We start from the raw sequence: 19,119 nt of genomic DNA on the forward strand, positions 1-19,119 counted from the left end.
CATTTCTGAGTTTTTTGGTGAACATTTACTCCCATTTTATCTACAATTGTACTAACCCATGTAAATAAACAAATAAAGAAAGAAAAACACACACATAAAAACTGAGCTATTCCTTTAGACTTTTGAGGGGAAATTAAAGAAAACCGCGCCTGAGAAAAGCTTTTATTTTTGAAAGCCTTCGCCGGAAGTGGTGTCCATGATTTCTCGTGCTTCGCAGCAGTAAAAAAGGCAAAGCAGGGACTGCGGTGGTAAACAAACAGGTAAAGCAGCCGTTCCTCGTCCCGCGGAGCTGCGCTGTCGGCACCGGTTGACTTTCAGGAAACTTGACCTTCTTCTCGGACCGCCTCTGGGGTCGAACCGGCTCTAAAAATCCCGGACTTCGGCTGTTAAAATTCCAAGGTTCGTCCCCGGTCCTCTCCCTCTCTCCCTCCCCGCCCTCCCTGCCCTCGGAGTCGGCTTATGTGACACATTAACGTCCCGGGGGCGAGACGAGCGAAACATGACGGAGCTGAGGAAACGAGGCGCCGGTGGAGGAGACCCCGACACCGCCGAGAACATCAGCGACAAGGTAAAACGCACCTTTCGGGCGTAAGGAGACACCGGTATCACCGTGGATCCTCGTCCTGGAAACCAGTCCGGCTGGTTGTTGCTGGAGAGCCGGGTTAGCCAGGCTGGTTAGCTGGTTAATCCAGCTTCAGCCGCAGCTCGGTCACGGATACGGTTCCGATTGGGAGCAGTTCGGGTTGAGGTGATACCTTCACCTATTTATCATAGCTGAGTGTCTATGAGCCGGACTCGTCAGGCTGCTGCTGACTAATAATAAATATGTCATTCTGAAGTTTATGTCTGGATTAAACACTAAAGGATTTAAAGCACTTTTAAACATTGACTTTGTTGTCTCTAAGTGACTTTGTAACTAATTTAAGTGGACCATGTTAAGTATTTTATATAGAAATACTAGAAATAATTATTCCACCATCATTTTGGCGCCCCTTTTAGCATGGCGCCCACATCCCTCAATATAGTACATACCCATTTTTGTCCTTAGGCTCATCATCCATTTGGAAGACCTGTTTGAGTTCACAAATACAGAAAATATGCCAATTAGAAATAATTATGCTGGCATCATTTTGGTGCCCCTTCTAGCATGACGCCCCTATACATCATAATTTTTTTCTCACCACTAGCAGTGTGCTTAGGGGCATCGTCCTTCTAGGAGATCTGTTTGAGGTTATGAACACCTTTCAAAGACAGAAAATGCTGACTAGAAGTAATTATTCCACCATCTTTTTCAGCAACAAAAACAGGCTATGACTCACTGTTGATTTATTTTGCCAAGTCTATTAAATGGCCATGCCCATGTCTAAATTTTAGGAAAAATCACTGGGTGTTTGTTGTCCTTTTCACTATTAAAATAAACTAAATTCAAAGCAGAACCCTGGATGAATACTTTGTGTTTCACCTTACATTTCCTGTTGTCAGATGTTAAATTGCCTGTATCTTTGTTTTTAAAGGCTGGCATCAGTGAGAATGGCGTCCTAACATTGTTTTCTTAAAATGCGTTTCTGTATCAACTGGCTGGAAAAACAAACTGAAGCCATTCTTGAATCATTCCAAGAGCCACAAATGGCCCCGGGCCACACTTTGGACACCCCGGGTTTATAAAAGTCGTTCTCAGTAGCTGTGCCATTAGAAATATTTACACAACTTTGTCAATATTCCGCTAATGTCAGAAAAACACAATTGTAATGTTTCCATCATCCTAGCGTTAAAACTTTCTATCAAAAAACTATTTTTTTAAAGCGCAGTGTTTGCATTTAACAAATATATTTTCAGCAAATTGCACAATTATTGGTGACAGAAGTTAGATGTGGACTAAAACCTTTTGCACAGCAGCAAAATCAGCTGCTTCAATAATAGGCCTCAAACAATAACACATTTTGCTGGATGATAAATTGTCCCAGAAATTATTACAGTAAACAATAATATTGCCATTTTGAGACAAATTTCAACTTGTGTAATATTAACGCAAGTACACATTCTCAAAGATAAAAAAACTTTAATTTCTGAGAAAAATGATAAATTATGCAAGTAAAAGTCATTTCTGGTTTTAGTTTGTCATGCTATTAATTGATTTATTGTTTATTGTGGCTGACCTACTTAATAGGTTTTGTGACTCTCCTCCTTTAATTACAGTAGAACTCGTATTTCAACTTCTGCACCATCTGACTGCTTAGATGTGGTGCATGCAGAGGTGTCAGGACTTGCTCTGATTAGGCTTTGTGGTGCAGCTCATGGTCTTTAAGTTATTACCTTTTCTTGTGAAAGAGCTGCTAAGTAGAGGAAAGAAATGGTGCGTTTGGGAGAAAATGAACACGATGGTTTTAATGTGTCTGGGAGCAAAGCTGTCACCGTTTCTCACCGCTGTGACTCAGCTCGACTCGGCTTGTTTTCAAATGATGGCTTCGCTTTGGTTCACACCCTGTAGATAAAAACCAAACGGAGCTGGAGAAACGTCTGGGACATCTGCTGCAGACTTTACATGACAGCTGACCTTGGTGGGGTTTCTGCAGGCCGGCTGGTTGGTCGCGATGTTTAACATTTTTTAATATCTCTGCAGTCTTCACAAGCTCTGCTTCAGAAACCTTTGGGTTTGTGTTTTGACTGAAGTTGGGAGTGTTTATTTTTCCAAGATGGAAATATTAGACACCAAAAAAATCAAAGTGATTTGTAAAATCTGGATTTGTGTGGATAAATTAAAATTTTTTGTGAATTTCCTTTGGAAACGATGCACATGGTTCACTGACTTTCTGTAGCCGTTAACGAGCTTCTGGCAGAATCGTAGCTGGATGTTTGAGTGTCTGGTTCAAACCTTTTTTAATAAACTGAGATCAGGGCTCTCAGTCAAGTGTAAGAAAGTTATTTATAGAAGTTAAAAATAGAAAAACAGACATTTAACGACTAGAGACGCACACAATCAAGTTAATCAAGTAAAGGGGCTGATGAAGTAAATAATTATTAAAATAATGAGGCATTAAATATGAGATAAATCAACAGAGTTGGGTTGCATTCACTCAGTTACATTTATTTGAATAACTTTTTTGAAAAGTTCACTTTTAGGAGGATTTTTACTACTTTTCACTTCTTATTTTTACTTGAGTAATTTTATTATAAAGTATTTCTACTCTTATTTGAGTAAAATTTCAGGATTTTCTACCCACTGAATGAAAAACAAACATGTTTTAACAAAAATTCACCAGACACAGACACACACCTGGAGTTTCTGTTAAAGTTTCTCAAGCTTAATAAAACCTTAAAATGCACTGCATCACTGTCACATGACCTGAAATAAATGGCAACAAGATGTAAATAAATATTGTCTGAATGTTTATTATTGGCTTTCTGATTCCACAAATGTATTTATTCTAAAATGCTGTTTATTTTTGACTTGATTTACAATGTTTTCATAAATAAAATTAATCTTGAAAGACGATCCCCCAGGCTGTTGCGATTCTGCTGAACTCGGCTTAAAGTTGAGTCTAAAACAGGCTGACGATGCTTAACTGGCACAGGGTAAAGCCGTGAATTAAAGAGACAATTGGTGCTTGAATGGCAGCCCACAGTTTCCATTGATCCATCTGTATCAATGAGCATTAAATTCCCACCTGACTTTGTTTGGCTGCTGAAAGCTTCTTATTGCTTCACACTGCAGTTTGTCAGAGGGGAAAAAAGCAGCGTTGTTGAAAATGGAGATGCTTCTCTGAGGAAGTCGCACTTTCATTCTGGTGTTTGCGGCTGATTGTTCTTCTTCCCTCAAGGATTAGGAAACTTGTCTAGGCTGTGATTTAATCAGCTTGGTCCTTTAAAATCCCAACTGTTACAGGACAAACAGCATCATGGAGACCACAGCAGACCAATCAGAGAGGAGGTTTAAAACATATTGAGGTTCTAAAAAATTATCTTAAAGGGGACTGAACTATTGTGTAAAATTTGTAAATTTCCCCTCATTTTAGTAGTTGCATTTGTGTTTCTATTCCTTCTAAAAACAGCCTAAGTGCTTAAAAAATACAACAACAACAACAACAACAACAAAGAAAGAAAATAAAAAAACACCTGACCGGTTTTTGGCAAAAAGTTTAAATTCTTTTGGTGTCTAGAAAATGAGCCGTTTCAAAAATCTGGAATGTAAATCAGCAGGCACTGTGCCGTTACCTAGCAACCCCAACAGAGTTTGGCCCGTTACCTAGCAACCCGAGCTGAGCTCCAGCAAGTTTGGTCAGCTGGTTTTACTGCTGTATGCGCTTTACAATGGCTGCTGGAAAAGACAAGTGTTTTGTAGTCGACTTACCATCCAGAAACCACTTGCCAGATTCTTGTTGGTTTTGCAGTAGGCTCCACTTCTGCTTTTCAAATATATATGGTTGTATAATTGCACATCTGTTTGCAGCCATTTTCACATGCGAGTGTAAATGTTGAGTCTGTGGGCGTGGCCAGCAGCAGCTTCTTTGAATTTAAAATGACAAGAGACCATAAAACAGCTCATTCTGAAAGGAACAGATTAAAATCTCATTTTCTAAGAATGATTTTGTACAAGAAATGTTTGTATGGCCCCTAGACCTATCTTAATTTGTTTTAGGAAGCATCAAGGTCACCTTTAAGCTGTGCACATCTCAGAGCTGTGATCAGTGCATTTCCATATAGGGTCACTGACCTTAGGCTGGTTTGAGAAACAAAAAAATCATGTCATCTCTAGATATGCAAAGCTGGCAGAAACATAGCCAGAGATGGCTAATTACACATGCATGCCACACCTTTCAGATTTCTGTTTGTATGTAATAATAGCAACGATGAATCATTTTCCTCCCAAACGTTGTACAATTTGAAGTTAATGAAATGACCTGAAACCAGATTTAATATTCTCACTCTTAATTAGAACGATCTCATCCTTTTTATTTATTTACTTTTTTCAATGTCCTGAAGCGATTTCTTTCCTGTTGTCAAAGCTCTAAGCGAGGTTAAAGGTCAATATATCCTCTGATAGAACAGAGACATTTGTTCTCTGTCCCAGAGCTGCAGGGACAAAATGACATCATCCAGTTCCTGCAGCTCTGAGAGACATGAAGAGCTGCAGGAAGACAGGCGGGTGAAGAGTTCTGTCAAAATAATCAATCAGTATAATCAGCACTACAAAAAAATGTAAAGATTCTCTGCAGTAGATTTGTTTGTTTCAGCAGCTTAGGACACATGCACATTTTTCTAGTCATTCTAGAAATTATTCTTGGTTATTATGGGATTTTAATTACTCATATCTGCTTGTTTATGTTGCAAAACATCAAACAATTTGAAGTATTTTTAAAGGTTTTATTTGCTTAGCAGCTAAAATAACGTCCTCTGTTTGATTTATAATTCAGTTTTGCATGAAATCGAGTCGTTTTTGGAAATCAACCACACTCCACACCTGTCATAATAACACGTTTTGGTGGATGATAAATTGTTCCAGAAATTATTCCGATAAATTATATTTTATTTTGAGACCTTTTTTAAGTAATGATGGCATAATAATGCAAGAACACATTAATGACCATTTAACACTGGAATATTTAATGAAGTTCATTATTTTGAATATTACCATGACTGGTTCTGGTTCATCATCAATGGCTTTCTACAAACCAAACCAATCTTTAGTGTTTCTCTGTCAAATTTAGCAAAAATATATAGTTTTAGAGCAGAACAATTATCAAAAGATGAAAAGATATACTCCCTATTCCGTTTATCCTGAATTTAAATCCAGGTTCATCTCCTCTGTCTCTGTTTTTACACCAACTAGAGTAACCCACACTGCAACCCGACTGCTTTCCCATTTTGTGAGCCAATTACGTCTGTGGACTTAAGGCTCTGTAATTTAACCCTGATGACCCCGTTTAACCACATTTGGCAGCGTTTGAGTAAAAGAGCCCATGAAAGGTAAAAACAGGATGAGGAGGAACAGCAGAGAGTCTCGAGTTAAGAAAGGAAACGCAGCAGCTGGTTCCTTCAGGGGGAAAATCTCCAGCTCACCTCGTTGAGATCAATTAATGGAGTTGCCTCAAGAACACAATTAACCGTCTTAATCACACATATTAACACAAATGTGTGTTTAAGTCCCTACTAACTAACCGTTTCCAGTTTTGATTGTTTATGCAACGTTTAATATTTTATGATTGAATGTTGCAAAAAATGTTTTACAAAATACTAAAAGTTAATAAGCATCAGTGTATAATATGCAACTCTTATTTATATTTTGCATCAAAGGACATTTTGTTTGTGATAAATATCCTGGGAGGCTCCTGTAACTTGGTGCCGCAATCAGAAACTTCAAATAAAAAAGTATTTTTTTATTCTTTACTGGTGCAAATCTGGTAATATTTACATCAGATCTGCTTCTCAGTCAAACACTCCTAAGAATATTTGTAAATGGGATAATAGAGGAACATTGTGATGAGCTGAAGGCGCAGTGTCAGTGTGGAGAAACTTCTTAAAGAGACAGAGGCTCAATTTCAAGCTGTCATATTTCTAAGTCATGTGAGGTCTGAGGTCAAAGAGTCAAAAACTTTCTGGAAGAAACAAGAAAATTTCTGAGCCCCAAAAGTCGAACATTTTCAAGGACAAATTCAGAAGTTTTGAGATTAAACTAGGAAGAGTTTTTGTTTTTTCAAAAGATTTTTTCTAGAACATTTCTAAGCAGAAATGTATTTTCTCTGTGTTTCTGTCTGCAACGGCCCTAATACTCTGTCGAGGAGGATTTGATCCTGGATCTGTTCTTGGGTTGGGGATTGGAGGACATGACCCCACTGTAATGTAAAATAACGCTGGAGGTGACCATTGGTAACCATGGAGACAGTGATTACAGGCACATATTGTCCTCTGTAGTTGTCAGTCTGCAAGTTGGATGGATTTCATTTGACAATTCTGAGAAAAACGATTTTGCAACAAAATAATTTCTCCTTTTTAACTCTAGTACTCTCTCAATATTTACATGATTTCATCTCTCCTGTTTTTAAATGCTTTCTTGAGCTGCTAACTCCTATTTATGAGTCAGTGTTTAAATACTTATCTGCTTTTTTTTTTGTTTGTTTTTCTGGCAGGAAGCCGATGGCGACGACAGGCTGGGCCTGTCAGGCGACACTGAGGGAGAATGTGACGGCGACTCCAAAACGGACACTCCAGATGTTCCCGCCTCCACAGCGGACACGGACAACACTCCAGAATGCCTGAACAAAGCTCTGGAGGGGCTTCCTCCCAAGTACGTACTCCTCAAACGCAGATATGCATCTGTTCTGTAACACTGAAGGTTTTCTCGTACAGCTGGACAATAAATCAATAACATTGTATCTTGTGATTGAAAATAAATCAATATCAATAGATAATCTCGGGGATGTAGGAAAGACTTTAACTGCTCAGCTTCTCATTGCTAGCTAAGCTAGGTTGGTGGAATCAACTAACCCACCCACGTTTTGGTTACCTAGCAACAACCTGCTGGGTAGTTTCAAGTCCCCCCCTACTTTGGTTACCTAGCAACCATCTTCTGCTAAGCAAGATTTTGCCTCATATCTGCTTAATGTGGAGTGAAAACTGTGGATACAACAGAAAAGGTTATGCCACCATTTTGGTAGTACTTCAGATATTTAAAACAAAAAACAAATCAATAATTATTGACATTGACTGATATGAAACGCCAATGTGTTCAGCCCTATTTTCTTGTGTCTGATACTTTCTGTTGTCACCATTCTGTGAAGCCACACAAAGATGGCTGATAATTGGCCTTTTTCTTAACTAAACCTCTGCCTTCTTCAGTGCATGTTCTTTCCTGGAACGTTTTCAAACGGCTTCTGTTGGTTATTTCAGATGAGAAGTGATGGCAGCATTTATCAGAGGAGCTCTGATAAGCCAGGCCTGACTGCAGCTAAAGTTAAATTTGCATGCATGTGTTATCTTTAGAGACGACACCAAGTCTGACAGCAAGCAGAAAGAGATCTCAGTTTGTAAGTTTGGTCAGTAGTCACAGTTGATTTTATTTCCACAGAAACACTCAGAAAAACATCAAACCTCCCCAAAAAACAAAATCGTCTTCCACACTGCATTAAGGTTAACTGGGCCCAGAAAATGGTGCATAGATATTTTGAATTGAGTAGAGCTGAAACGAATTGTTTAAATAATCGTCAACTACTTTAGTAATCGATTAACTGTAAACTGGAGTATTCAGACTCGAGCCTTTTACTGAAAAAAACCAACATATTCAGAGTAACAAGCCCAAAGTGAAAATATATAAATTTATAAATATTTTACATTCCAGATAAAAAAAGATCCTTGTCTGTTTTAGCCAACTCTCCTCATGTTGCATAGTTTTAGCTTCTCCTGGTTCAGATTTACTAAAGGAACGCTACGTTATTTCATTGTAGGCAATAAAACATGTATTTTCTTAATTAAAAATTATTTGTTTATTTATCTTTTAATGTATGTCTAATATTGTATAAAAAGTAAAAATATCTTCATATTTTTAAAGGCCATTTTTAAAATCCGATTAATCGCCAGAATAACTGATTAATCGAGTAACTGATCAAATTATCAATCATTCAATATTTAAAAATTACATTATCAGACTGACCAAAATATAAATTTAAGTGGAAATGTTGATATTCTTACGACAGAAATGACAATAATTCATATAAATAACAAAAAACAGAATCGAGCAAATCAGTTTCTTTCCATAAAAAACGGATGAAACTTTAACAGAAGCTGCTGCTGAGTGTCTGTCTGGTGACTTACTGGTTAAAACATCCAGTAGGTAGAAAATCCAGAAAGTTTACTCAAGTAAAAGTAGAAATACTTCAAAATGAAATTACTCAAGTAAAGCAAAAAGTACAGCTTAGTAAAAATACTGCTAAAAGTAAGTTTATTTTCACAAAAGTTACTTGCATGTAATTGAGTAAATGTAACCAGTTGCTGCCCAACTCTGGTTGAATCCAACTGATCTTCTCTTCTTCTTGGTCAGTTAGAATCATCAAAATTATTTCTATTTGCTAAATGGCAGAAAACTCAACCCGAACATTTTTTGTGGCATTTTTGCATATTGTACAAATTATTTCATTTTATTGAATATTTATTGTTCCTAATGGGTTGACAATTATGATCATTCAGAGGCTTCAGGAGGAGCAGAAATGTCAGTTTGCCCCAGACGAAGAGTTTGTTTTGGTTTGCTGGTGCCTGACGGAGATAAACATAGGAAGAAAGATAAGAGTCTGACAAGATGAATGCAAACGCAGCAGAGATATCGACACTATCGAGTGGAGAAGTCCTCGACAATGGGCTGTTTTGTTGTGCAGTGAAGGAGCGGAGGGTGTGACCGCTGGATGACTGGCAGGTCACGGTGCGTAAAGGTTCATCAAGCCAAAGGGCGCCGAGCAGAGAGAGGGAAGAGGACGAAGCTGGACTTAGATTTCAGTGACCATTGGACGTCGGTGGGTTGAGATGAATGACGCAGCAGAGGAGGGATGAATGGATCTGGAGGTGAAGACTGCAGGAGGGGATAGTGAGCACTCAGCAGTGAAAGCGTTTCTCCTGATGCAGCGGTTTCTCTCCTCCATTCACAGACGGCCGCCTCAGTTTGGCTCCTGTGAGGTCACTTCCTGTGTTTTGAAAGGTTTCGCCAAACATGGCACAGTGAATACGAAGCTTTTCCCCAGCAAGCACACATTGGCAATGCATTACATCACACAGGGATGAGGAAAAGACGGTTTTATTGAAGAGGAAAAGGGATGATGAATTTAGAAAATAATAAAATAAAATTCCCTTCCCAGGTTTCTGACTTTAATGTCAATTTTTCTTTTTTCCTCTTCAGAAATCTGATTTATTATCAGATTTCTGATTTTTTTTCTCCTCAAATTTTTGTCTTCAGACTTTTTACTTTAATCTCAATTTCTGACCTTTTCATTCAGATTTTGCTCTTCAATCTCAGATTTCTGATTTAATTAAAAGACTGTTTCTCAGATTTTTTCCCTTAGATTTCTGACTTTAATCTCAATTTGTCTGTTTATCAAAATTCTCACTTTAATATCAGATTTCTGACTTTTTTTCCTCAAATTTGAGTTTTTTTGTTGGTATTGTAATTTTTTTTCGCTTAGATTTTTGACTTCAGTCTCAGATTTTTCTCTTTAATCTGAAATCTGACTCTGTAATCTCAGATTTCTCTCTTGTCTTTTGTCTCTTAGAATTGTAATTTTTTTCTTGTCTTTTTTTCAACATATTTCTGACTTTTCTTCTCAAAATTCAGATTTTGATTTTTCCCCTCAGAATTCTGAGGAAAAAAAGTCTGAGTTGTCCTTTGTAATAAATATTTTTTTATTTTTTTTATTATAAATTGAATGAATGACGCAGCAGAGGAGGGATATAAATCTCAGACTGTTTGAGAAAGAAAACCAGAGTAAATAGAAAATTCAGTTTTTAAGTAGTAGTGATTGGGTATGATTAACAATTACTTGTGATTAATCGCATTTGGCAGGATAAATATTGATATATTGATCTCATCTAAACATTTACTCTCATAACTCTTATTTCTTTATCTCAGATAACATTAATATTTTCCCCACTTCTATTCAAATATTCTGCTAATCACGGTCCTCTGTTGAAATGTGATGGTTCTTCTGTTGATCGTTGATTTATACCCTCATGTTAAATCTGATATAACAGCCATGCATTTTCTCTAAAAGCTTGTAATTCTTCACAGATGGAGGAACTACTGGATACGAGGACTTCTGTCCATTTGCATGATTTCGGGTTTTTTCCTTATGATCTACATGGGACCCATCATGCTTATCTTTGTGGTAAGTTGCAGTGAGTCACACTGGAGACAAAACTTTAATTTATAAAACCCTCATGCGGTTGCTTTGTGTGCAAGTTGAATAAACTTTAATTTTCTGTTTTTTTGACTCTCCTTTTGCTTGTGTTCCAGGTCATGGGTGTGCAGATCAAGTGTTTCCAGGAGATAATCACCATCGGCTACAGAGTTTACCATTCCTATGAGCTGCCTTGGTTCAGGACTCTGAGTTGGTGAGGAAAATCGATTAATACATTAAACAGCAGCTACATCTTATTTACACACAGTTTTTCAATGCGTCTCATAAAGTTTCACTTTGGTCTAAAATATTCTTAAAGGGCAGTGTTCTCTTAAAAAGGACAAGTTTTCTGCAGTTTATTTTTACGTTTGATTATTTTAAGAATTAAACCCTGCAAAAACACAAAATCCTACCAAGAGTTTTTGTATACATATACTTGAAATGAAACATAACTTACAAGTAACTTCAGCAAGATAAAGGAGCTTTAGAGTCAATAATTCCTTAATATTGATAAATATTTCACTTATAATGAAAATTTGTTCTGTTATAAGTGAAATTATCTGCCAGTGGAACTAGTACTTTTTAAATAAATATTAAGAATTATTGGCTCTAAAAAAGCTCCTATATGTTGCTGAATAGTTATTTGTCAGTTATGTTTTGTTTTGTTTCAAGTATACTAAGACATTTGTACTGGAAACTAGACAAAATACTTGGTGAGATTTTATTTTTTGTAGCGTAAAAATATTTTCTGTCATTTTTAATTTCTTGTTTACAAACAGAAGTGAGAAAAATCTGATTTGGTATGAAAAATGTTTTATTTTGAAGCCACATCGTTAAAAATACTCTTAAAATCTCCAATTTGATGTGGGATCAATGTGTCCAACCTTTTCCTGGAGCTGTAATAGTGGAGAATAATTTTCAACCAAACCTTTCCCTAATCAGAACTGAAATAGCTTCAGCTATGAGATAAAAATCTCCACCGCAAACATGCTGTAAATTTGACGCTTCTGTCAAATTTAGAGCAGGAAATGTTTCCTTTTATAAATCACGCAGACGTACTAAACAGGAAATACATTATGATTCCCAGTCTACTGTTTACTATCTAAACCAATACAGTATCAATTACACTTTGTGAGATTTGCATATTTTGGTGTGCGTGCGTGCGTGTGTGTGTGTGTGTGTGTGTGTGTGTGTGTGTGTGTTCGTGCGTGCATGCGTGTGTGTGTGTGTGTTCGTGCGTGCATGCGTGTGTGTGTGTGTGTGTAGCATCCCCACCCTGCTGCTGCTGTTGACACTTTGCATACACACCCACACAATGCAAAGATCAGAGCAAAGATCACTGCCATGCTGGAAGTAAATGAACACTTTTTATTTTCCTACCAAGGTCACCACACACACACACACACACACACACACACACACACACACACACACACACATTCACTCTCTCTGTAAGTTAACGTGCAACAGGTCAACCCAGTGACCCAAACAATAGCTTAGCACCAGACCTGTGCTTTCTGCCTCAGGTACTTCCTGATTTGTGTCAACTACTTCTTCTATGGTGAAACGCTCGCGGATTACTTTGGGGCTTTGGTGCGGAGGGAGGAGCCTCTGCAGTTCCTTTCTCGCTATCACCGCTTCATTTCTTTCACTTTGTACCTCGCAGGTGAGTCGCCTTCAGTATCTTGGAATAACAACACATGACCTTTGACCCCTCTGATTCAGATTCCATCCTCAAACAGCATTGGTTTTTTGAAGAAAAAAAAGCAACAAATCCCCTTGGAGCTTTAACGCTGATTTACAATCACATGAGCTCATTCATATCCTCCTTTTACTGTTTTTATCTTTGATCTTTCATTTGCTGGTTGGACAGTTTATTGATCTTACACCAGCTCACATGCAGCACCCTCTGAAATTATGAGCAAGAAGCGTTAAAAAAGCCTTAAATTTAATTTAATTCCAGGGATTTTCCCAGTAAACTAGCTGAGCCTGTTCCTAGGGGCGCTGGGTCACTCCATCAGTTGCCCCGTTGTGTTTTTGATCTGAGTGAATTTGCCCCCCAAATCTTCTTCAGATTTAACAAAATTGATGTCAAACATTTGTGCAGCAAAATTTTTATTTGTGCAGCTATTGTTTTAAAGATATTAATGAAAAAGATTTCAGAGGTCAAAGGCCAACGCTCACATTTACAAAATCAATCAAATTTGATGTCAGTCAACTCAGTTATGCTTTTATAGCGAGAAAAAAAGTATGTGCTGCTTTTGCTTTGAAAATATTGATGATGACCTCTGGAAACTTCTTTATTTCCAGAGGTCATTTTTAAAATTATGGCAGCACAAATGAAAATTTTTGCTGCACAAATTGATCAACACCAATTTTGTCTGGTTTGAAGGATATATTTATTTATGATTTATAATACATAATGGCAGCTACACAAACGTAGCACAAACTTTTGACACCAATTTTGTTAGATTTGAAGAAGGTGGGGGCCAACTTCACTCAGGTGTGTTTTTATGTTAGATATGTAAAAAGTTGACACAAATTTTTTTTAAATAAAACATCCACTATAAAGAAAATACTTCAGTGGACAGGATAAAACGAGTCTTTCGTCTTAGCATCCTGCGGAGTGCTACGGTTATCAGACAGTTTCCAAAGCGCCTGACAGTGAGTCAAAGCGTTGCATTAAAGCTCATCAGACAAGATACATAAACCAGCATTAGCAGCTCTCATTTCAGTTTAGTGCACTGCAGGTTTAGTCGTTGTGTAATTATTATAACTTTTATTATGTCAGTGAACATATGAAGTTGTTTAATGAAATGCATGGTTCACCTACTCCCTACAGCACAGAGCAGACTGTTGTTTAATCTACTGTACACTGCTGAGTAAAACTGACAGCATGTTGTTTACTCTTTCACAGGTTTCTGCATGTTTGTGCTGAGTTTAGTGAAGAAACATTACCGCCTGCAGTTTTACATGGTGTGTATCAGCAAAGTAACCATCTCCTCTGCTTCACTGCGTTGAACCTGCTGTCCATCCTCTTGGTCTGTTCTCTGCTTTTCATGACGTCAAACTGAGAAGACTTTAATTTGGACTGATTTTATGCACTAGTGAAGTTATTTTGGCCTGTAAGGCTTTTAAAGCAGAATACGCTACAATAATGCAACTTAAACACTGAATTTCTGCAGTTAACAGTGGACTGGCGTAAAACTAGCTGGATACTTGGCTCTTCTAATGCTGTTCTTGGCAGAACTGGTCTTCATCTAATTGGTTTCCTGGCACCACCCGACTTTTAAACATCGTCTGGTAATTTTCTGCAGGGTTTGGGTCCTGAAGCTTAATATTATGAGGAAATATTTATGTTGCAACATAAACAGATTCTGCTTGCTGACGATGACTACCGTTAGCTTTAGCTGTCAAGTTGTCAACATAATGCACTAAATCTTAAATGTACACTTCATATATAGAAGAAAAAAAGGATGCAGTGCTTTGCCAACATAACTAATTAGATAACGAAATTCTACAGTATAACATTTCACAGGTCAAGAAGAAGTTTTAATTAAAAATAAAAGTTAGTGAGAGAGAATGAATTAGGTCATTTATGTTAGCTTGACTATGACAACCTTAACAGGTAGATGTGCTGCAGAATTTGGTGTGTTTCAGTTCAGCTAAAATAAAAATATTAATAATAAAAAGGCAACCCACACACAACAACATATGAACAGTGGAGCAGGTGGTTAAATTAGCTTATCAACCACTGCTGTGTTAGATTAACATGCATCGTGCGTTCAGACAATCACTGCACAAGGTCATAAAATAACAATAAATGGTACTAATGCCAAACTTCTGCTTTGTAATCACTAATGCCAAGATTAGTTATGTTTCAATGCGACTTACACTGCTGGTTCTGACGTTAGAAAAGTCCTTCAGAGGAAAGTTTAAGCCTATCTGGGTTACTGTGCCTTGAAACCAGATAAAGAACTGTATCATTTCTGCCAAAAAATAATAGGGATCTAAAGTCCAGAAACACAAAAAAGAAAAACTGGACACACAAGCTTAGAATAAAGTAGACACTGCAAAAACACAAATATTAACAAGTATTTTTGGTCTAGTTTCTGGTGCAAATAAATACACTTGAAATAAGACAAAACTAACTTACAAGTATTGACTCAGCAAGATGTTTTGAGTCAATATTCCTTAATATTGGTGAAAAAGTTCTAGTTCTGTTGGCAGATAATTTCACTTATAACATGGGAAAATGTCTTGTTAGTAAAATAATCTGCCTATACAGCTAGTAGTTTTTCATCAATATTAAGTAATTATTAACTTTAAACAAGCTGAAAAGTTGCTTGTAATTTAGTTTTTTCTTATTCCAAGTGTACTAGACCAAAAATACTTGGTAAGATTTTGTGTTTTTTGCAGTGCATGTTTTAAGTAAATTGTGCGCTCAGTTTCTCTGTGAATGTTGCATAATCGTTCCATTCTGAAAATAGAAAAGCTGACATCACCCATTTAAAAACCCCAAGTAAGAACTCATTCATGCTGATCATGTGGCTGCAGTTGATTATTTTCAAAATATGACTAATTCTGGCTCCTGTGTCGTCCTGCATTCATCATGCTGCAGCGTTACAGTTTGATTTTGGTCTTTTCCGCATGCACCCTCCTGAATTTCCAGTGTGAACTCTGTCCGTCTGTCGCCTGCTTCATTTTGATGTTTCTGATCGTCTCCCTCCGTCGGCGTCATTCACCTGTTTGGACTCCTTTTATTTCTGACACGAGCTCACTTCTGAACAGGCACAACGACATTCCAGTCCAGTGAAACTGTGGTGTTTGTGTTTTGTGTTTGCCATTCCAGTTTGCTTGGACCCATGTGACCCTGTTGATTGTGGTAACTCAGTCCCACCTTGTCATTCAGAACCTGTTTGAAGGAATGATCTGGTAAGCAGGACACAGACAGCCACGATGTGCCATCACTAGTGTTGTGGTGCTCTGTTTTTGTGTGTCCTGTAGCAGCAGTAACCAAATAGAAACTGATTTTAATTAGTTAAATAATTTAAATGGAATAAATGTTAACTTGTTGTGACTTCAACTGCCGCTCACATAGCTGACATTCCTTCTTTCTAGGTACATTGTTCCCATTTCCATAGTGATCTGCAACGACATCATGGCGTATCTGTTTGGATTCTTCTTTGGGAGAACTCCTCTTATCAAGGTAAAGCAAGCTTTTTTTCTTTTAAATGCAAGTTGTAGCTGATTTATGTGGGAAATCTCTTTTATACTCAATACATTGATTTTTGATCAAATATCTTAGTACACGTGAAATAAAACAAAAGTAACTCACAAGTAAGTTTTCAGCAAGAAATATGAGCTTGATTTATGTCAACAGTTCCTTAAAATTGATGGAAAAGTTTTCCTCAGCCATGTTTTAGGTCTTTTGCTGTGTGTGAAACCTCTGTCCTGTTATTGACCTCGTTTGGGCCCAGCTGTCCAACCGGAGACCTCGTATTTCACTACTTTAGCTGAGCCACAACAGCATGACATGAAACCAGCGTAAGACCTCAGTAGTTTACTGAACTCGGCTTGTGACGGGCAGCTGCAGGTGGAAATCGTTGGTTTTAACGTCTGACTCGTCAAACCAAGTGGTGCTCCAGTCTAAGCTCAAGACTTTTTACTTCACAGTTTTATTACCATGTAGCATAGTTTCATTTTTCTTATCTCTTTGTTTCTTGTTGGATTCTGTTGGTCTGTTTTTCTTGTGATGTAACTTTTACTGTAAAGAGCTTTGGTTGCCTTTGTTGGTTGGTTTTAAGAATTTAAGTTGAAGGTGTCTGAAGACTAAAACCTGATTACCTTCGGTTCTTGACTGATCATGAATCTAAGCTGCTTATCTTGTACTTCCTTAAACTTGGTGTTGATGGAAGTTCATGGTGATCAATAACTTCAAGATTTTCAAGTCCTGTGTCAAATTATTATGCCTTCCAGTTGAAATATGTTTACGCTGATGTGCTGCATTTGGTTTCCTCCAGCTGTGCATCGTGACCAAACGTCTATACTCTGGTTTTATCTGCATTTTTCCTTGGGTTTTGTGATTCACTCAGGGTGAATTCAGTTAGTGTGCTTTAATCAAACTCTAGACCGTTTACCTAGAAAGGTACAAAAAAATCCTGCAAGCGCTAAAATCTGACGCCACACCATTTTGTTTGCAATAAGAAGGAAGTTGTGTCTTCAGAGGTTTTTAAATGCAGAAGGAACAATGAACATCAAGACAGCAGTAATGTTGGTAATATTAATCATAAAATGGTATTCAGTGCAAAGGGACCTGGATAATGGATCGGGGGCGCTGGCCCATTAAAGGTAAATCGAGCAAGTCTGCCGGACTATCAGGTGTGCAAATTTGAAAAACTAAGTGATGCTGCTCTGGTTTTTAGTGAGAAGATACTTTCTGAAAAGGCAAGCTTTGCTTTTCAGGTTAGGTTCGATCCCATCTCTCCTTTTAAAGTTCAGTCAAACCAAATCTGGTTTCAGTGAAGACATGCTAGAGAGTCGTCATGAGAAACTCGTCAAAGAGATTTTAAATAGTCTAAAATGAAACAGACGTCTGTTTCTGTGCGTTGGTGGGATTTTATCTGCTTGTTGACACTGAGTCAGATCAAAGTACCGCGTGAAAAAAACGATTTCTCTCGAATCACAAGCGGTTTATTAATGGTGGATAAAAACATTGTCAGCTTTGTTGATGCTGGAAACAGCTTTTCACTTCTTCTTCTCTCTTCGTTCCCCCTGCAGCTCTCGCCCAAGAAGACGTGGGAGGGTTTCATCGGGGGATTCTTCTCCACGGTGGTCTTTGGCTTCATTGTGAGTAGTTAAGGTTTCACAGCTTCATCACACGCTCAGCATTTCCCCCTAAATGGTTTCTAAGAACCCAGAGAAGGATGAAGAAGATCTGGTTTTACAGGAAGCTATTAAATACTACATCACCACTTCTAGTAGCGACCCGTGATGCTCGCAACTCAGTTTGAGAACCATGGAAATATGAAATAAGGTCATCTGCCCATTGCTTCTACCGTCTCACTTAAATCAGATTATGAACCAGAGTTCTGTTTTTATCCCTGCTGCCTGTGTAGATTAAAAAACATCTTTATTGTTTTATCTGTGGACAGATTTATTTTCTTCTTATTCACTTCCACACTTCCTTAAAAAGCCTTAAATTAATGTATCTAAAAAATTAAGGCCTTAAGTCTTTTGAAAAAGGTAAGATGGCCTTAAATATATTAATCAAAAGTCTTAAAATTTGCAAATTGCAAATAAAATGGAAATTTATTGCCAGTTACCTAGACAACGTTAATCTTTGCAACCCTAAAAATCCCTTATACTTGGTGTTTTCGTCTCTGAATTTAATTCAAGGTGGCTTTAAAAGGTCTTAGAAATTCTTAAATTTGACTTGTTTACACCTGCAGATAACCTGAATACATTATTATTAGGTTTAGGACTGAGATTAAACCTCAGAAAATAACTTATCCAAAAGTTATTAATGCAACATCTCTTTGTTTTCTCATATCACTGACTAGGCCTGCCCCAATAAGCATTAGATCAATTCATCGCATTATAAATTAAAACAAGCTCAATAATTTAATTTGGATAATTTATTGTTTCTCTCTTTTCTGTCTACCAAAAACTGGATGATAAAAGTCTTCAGTCTGGTGCTTTGGGCTCAACTAGTCCTTTTTTTTAACGACAATTTTGTTTTTACTACTTGAAAATATTTTCATTTATTGCTATAATTTCTGGGACAATTTATCATCCAGTAAAATTTGCCGTAACCGGCGCATCACTCACGTCTTTTTCTTCCCCGTCAGCTGGCCTACCTCCTGTCGCAGTTCCAGTACTTTGTGTGTCCGGTGGAGTTCAACAGTGAGACCAACAGGTTCACGGTGGAATGTGAGCCGTCTGATCTGTTTGTCATGCAGGAGTACACGCTCCCTGTGGCGCTGCAGAACACGCTCAGCTGGGTGAGACCCGCTCTTCATCCGCGCTATTATTCAAGAACGTCCTGAATGGAGTCATGAAATCCTGTTTTTTTGTTTCCATTTCAGAAAACGGTGAACCTTTACCCCTTCCAGATCCACAGCATCTTCCTGTCGTCCTTCGCCTCCCTCATCGGGCCGTTCGGCGGATTCTTTGCCAGCGGCTTCAAGCGAGCGTTCAAAATCAAAGTAAGGAACGTCTCATCTCCTGAAGCTTGATTTTTTTTTTT

General features: G+C 37.7%; 1 protein-coding gene across 2 annotated transcripts in view; it reads left to right on the forward strand.

Moving 5' to 3' along the window:
• The first annotated feature begins 198 nt into the window (after positions 1-198).
• cds1 (CDP-diacylglycerol synthase (phosphatidate cytidylyltransferase) 1) overlaps positions 199-19,119 on the forward strand; it is a 27,609-nt gene continuing 8,688 nt past the window's right edge. For both annotated transcript variants that reach the window (XM_007547376.2, XM_016669153.1), the window contains exons 1-11: positions 199-568; positions 7,125-7,282; positions 10,763-10,859; positions 10,988-11,085; positions 12,398-12,537; positions 13,789-13,847; positions 15,724-15,806; positions 15,993-16,080; positions 17,652-17,720; positions 18,722-18,874; positions 18,959-19,078. In XM_007547376.2, coding sequence (XP_007547438.1) covers positions 500-568; positions 7,125-7,282; positions 10,763-10,859; positions 10,988-11,085; positions 12,398-12,537; positions 13,789-13,847; positions 15,724-15,806; positions 15,993-16,080; positions 17,652-17,720; positions 18,722-18,874; positions 18,959-19,078 — 1,134 coding nt within the window. In that variant the 5' untranslated portion in view covers positions 199-499. The remainder of the gene's footprint in view (positions 569-7,124; positions 7,283-10,762; positions 10,860-10,987; positions 11,086-12,397; positions 12,538-13,788; positions 13,848-15,723; positions 15,807-15,992; positions 16,081-17,651; positions 17,721-18,721; positions 18,875-18,958; positions 19,079-19,119) is intronic.

The sequence above is a fragment of the Poecilia formosa genome, unplaced genomic scaffold, assembly GCF_000485575.1.
Source record: "Poecilia formosa unplaced genomic scaffold, Poecilia_formosa-5.1.2 Scaffold20, whole genome shotgun sequence".
Classification (NCBI taxonomy): Eukaryota; Metazoa; Chordata; class Actinopteri; order Cyprinodontiformes; family Poeciliidae; genus Poecilia; species Poecilia formosa.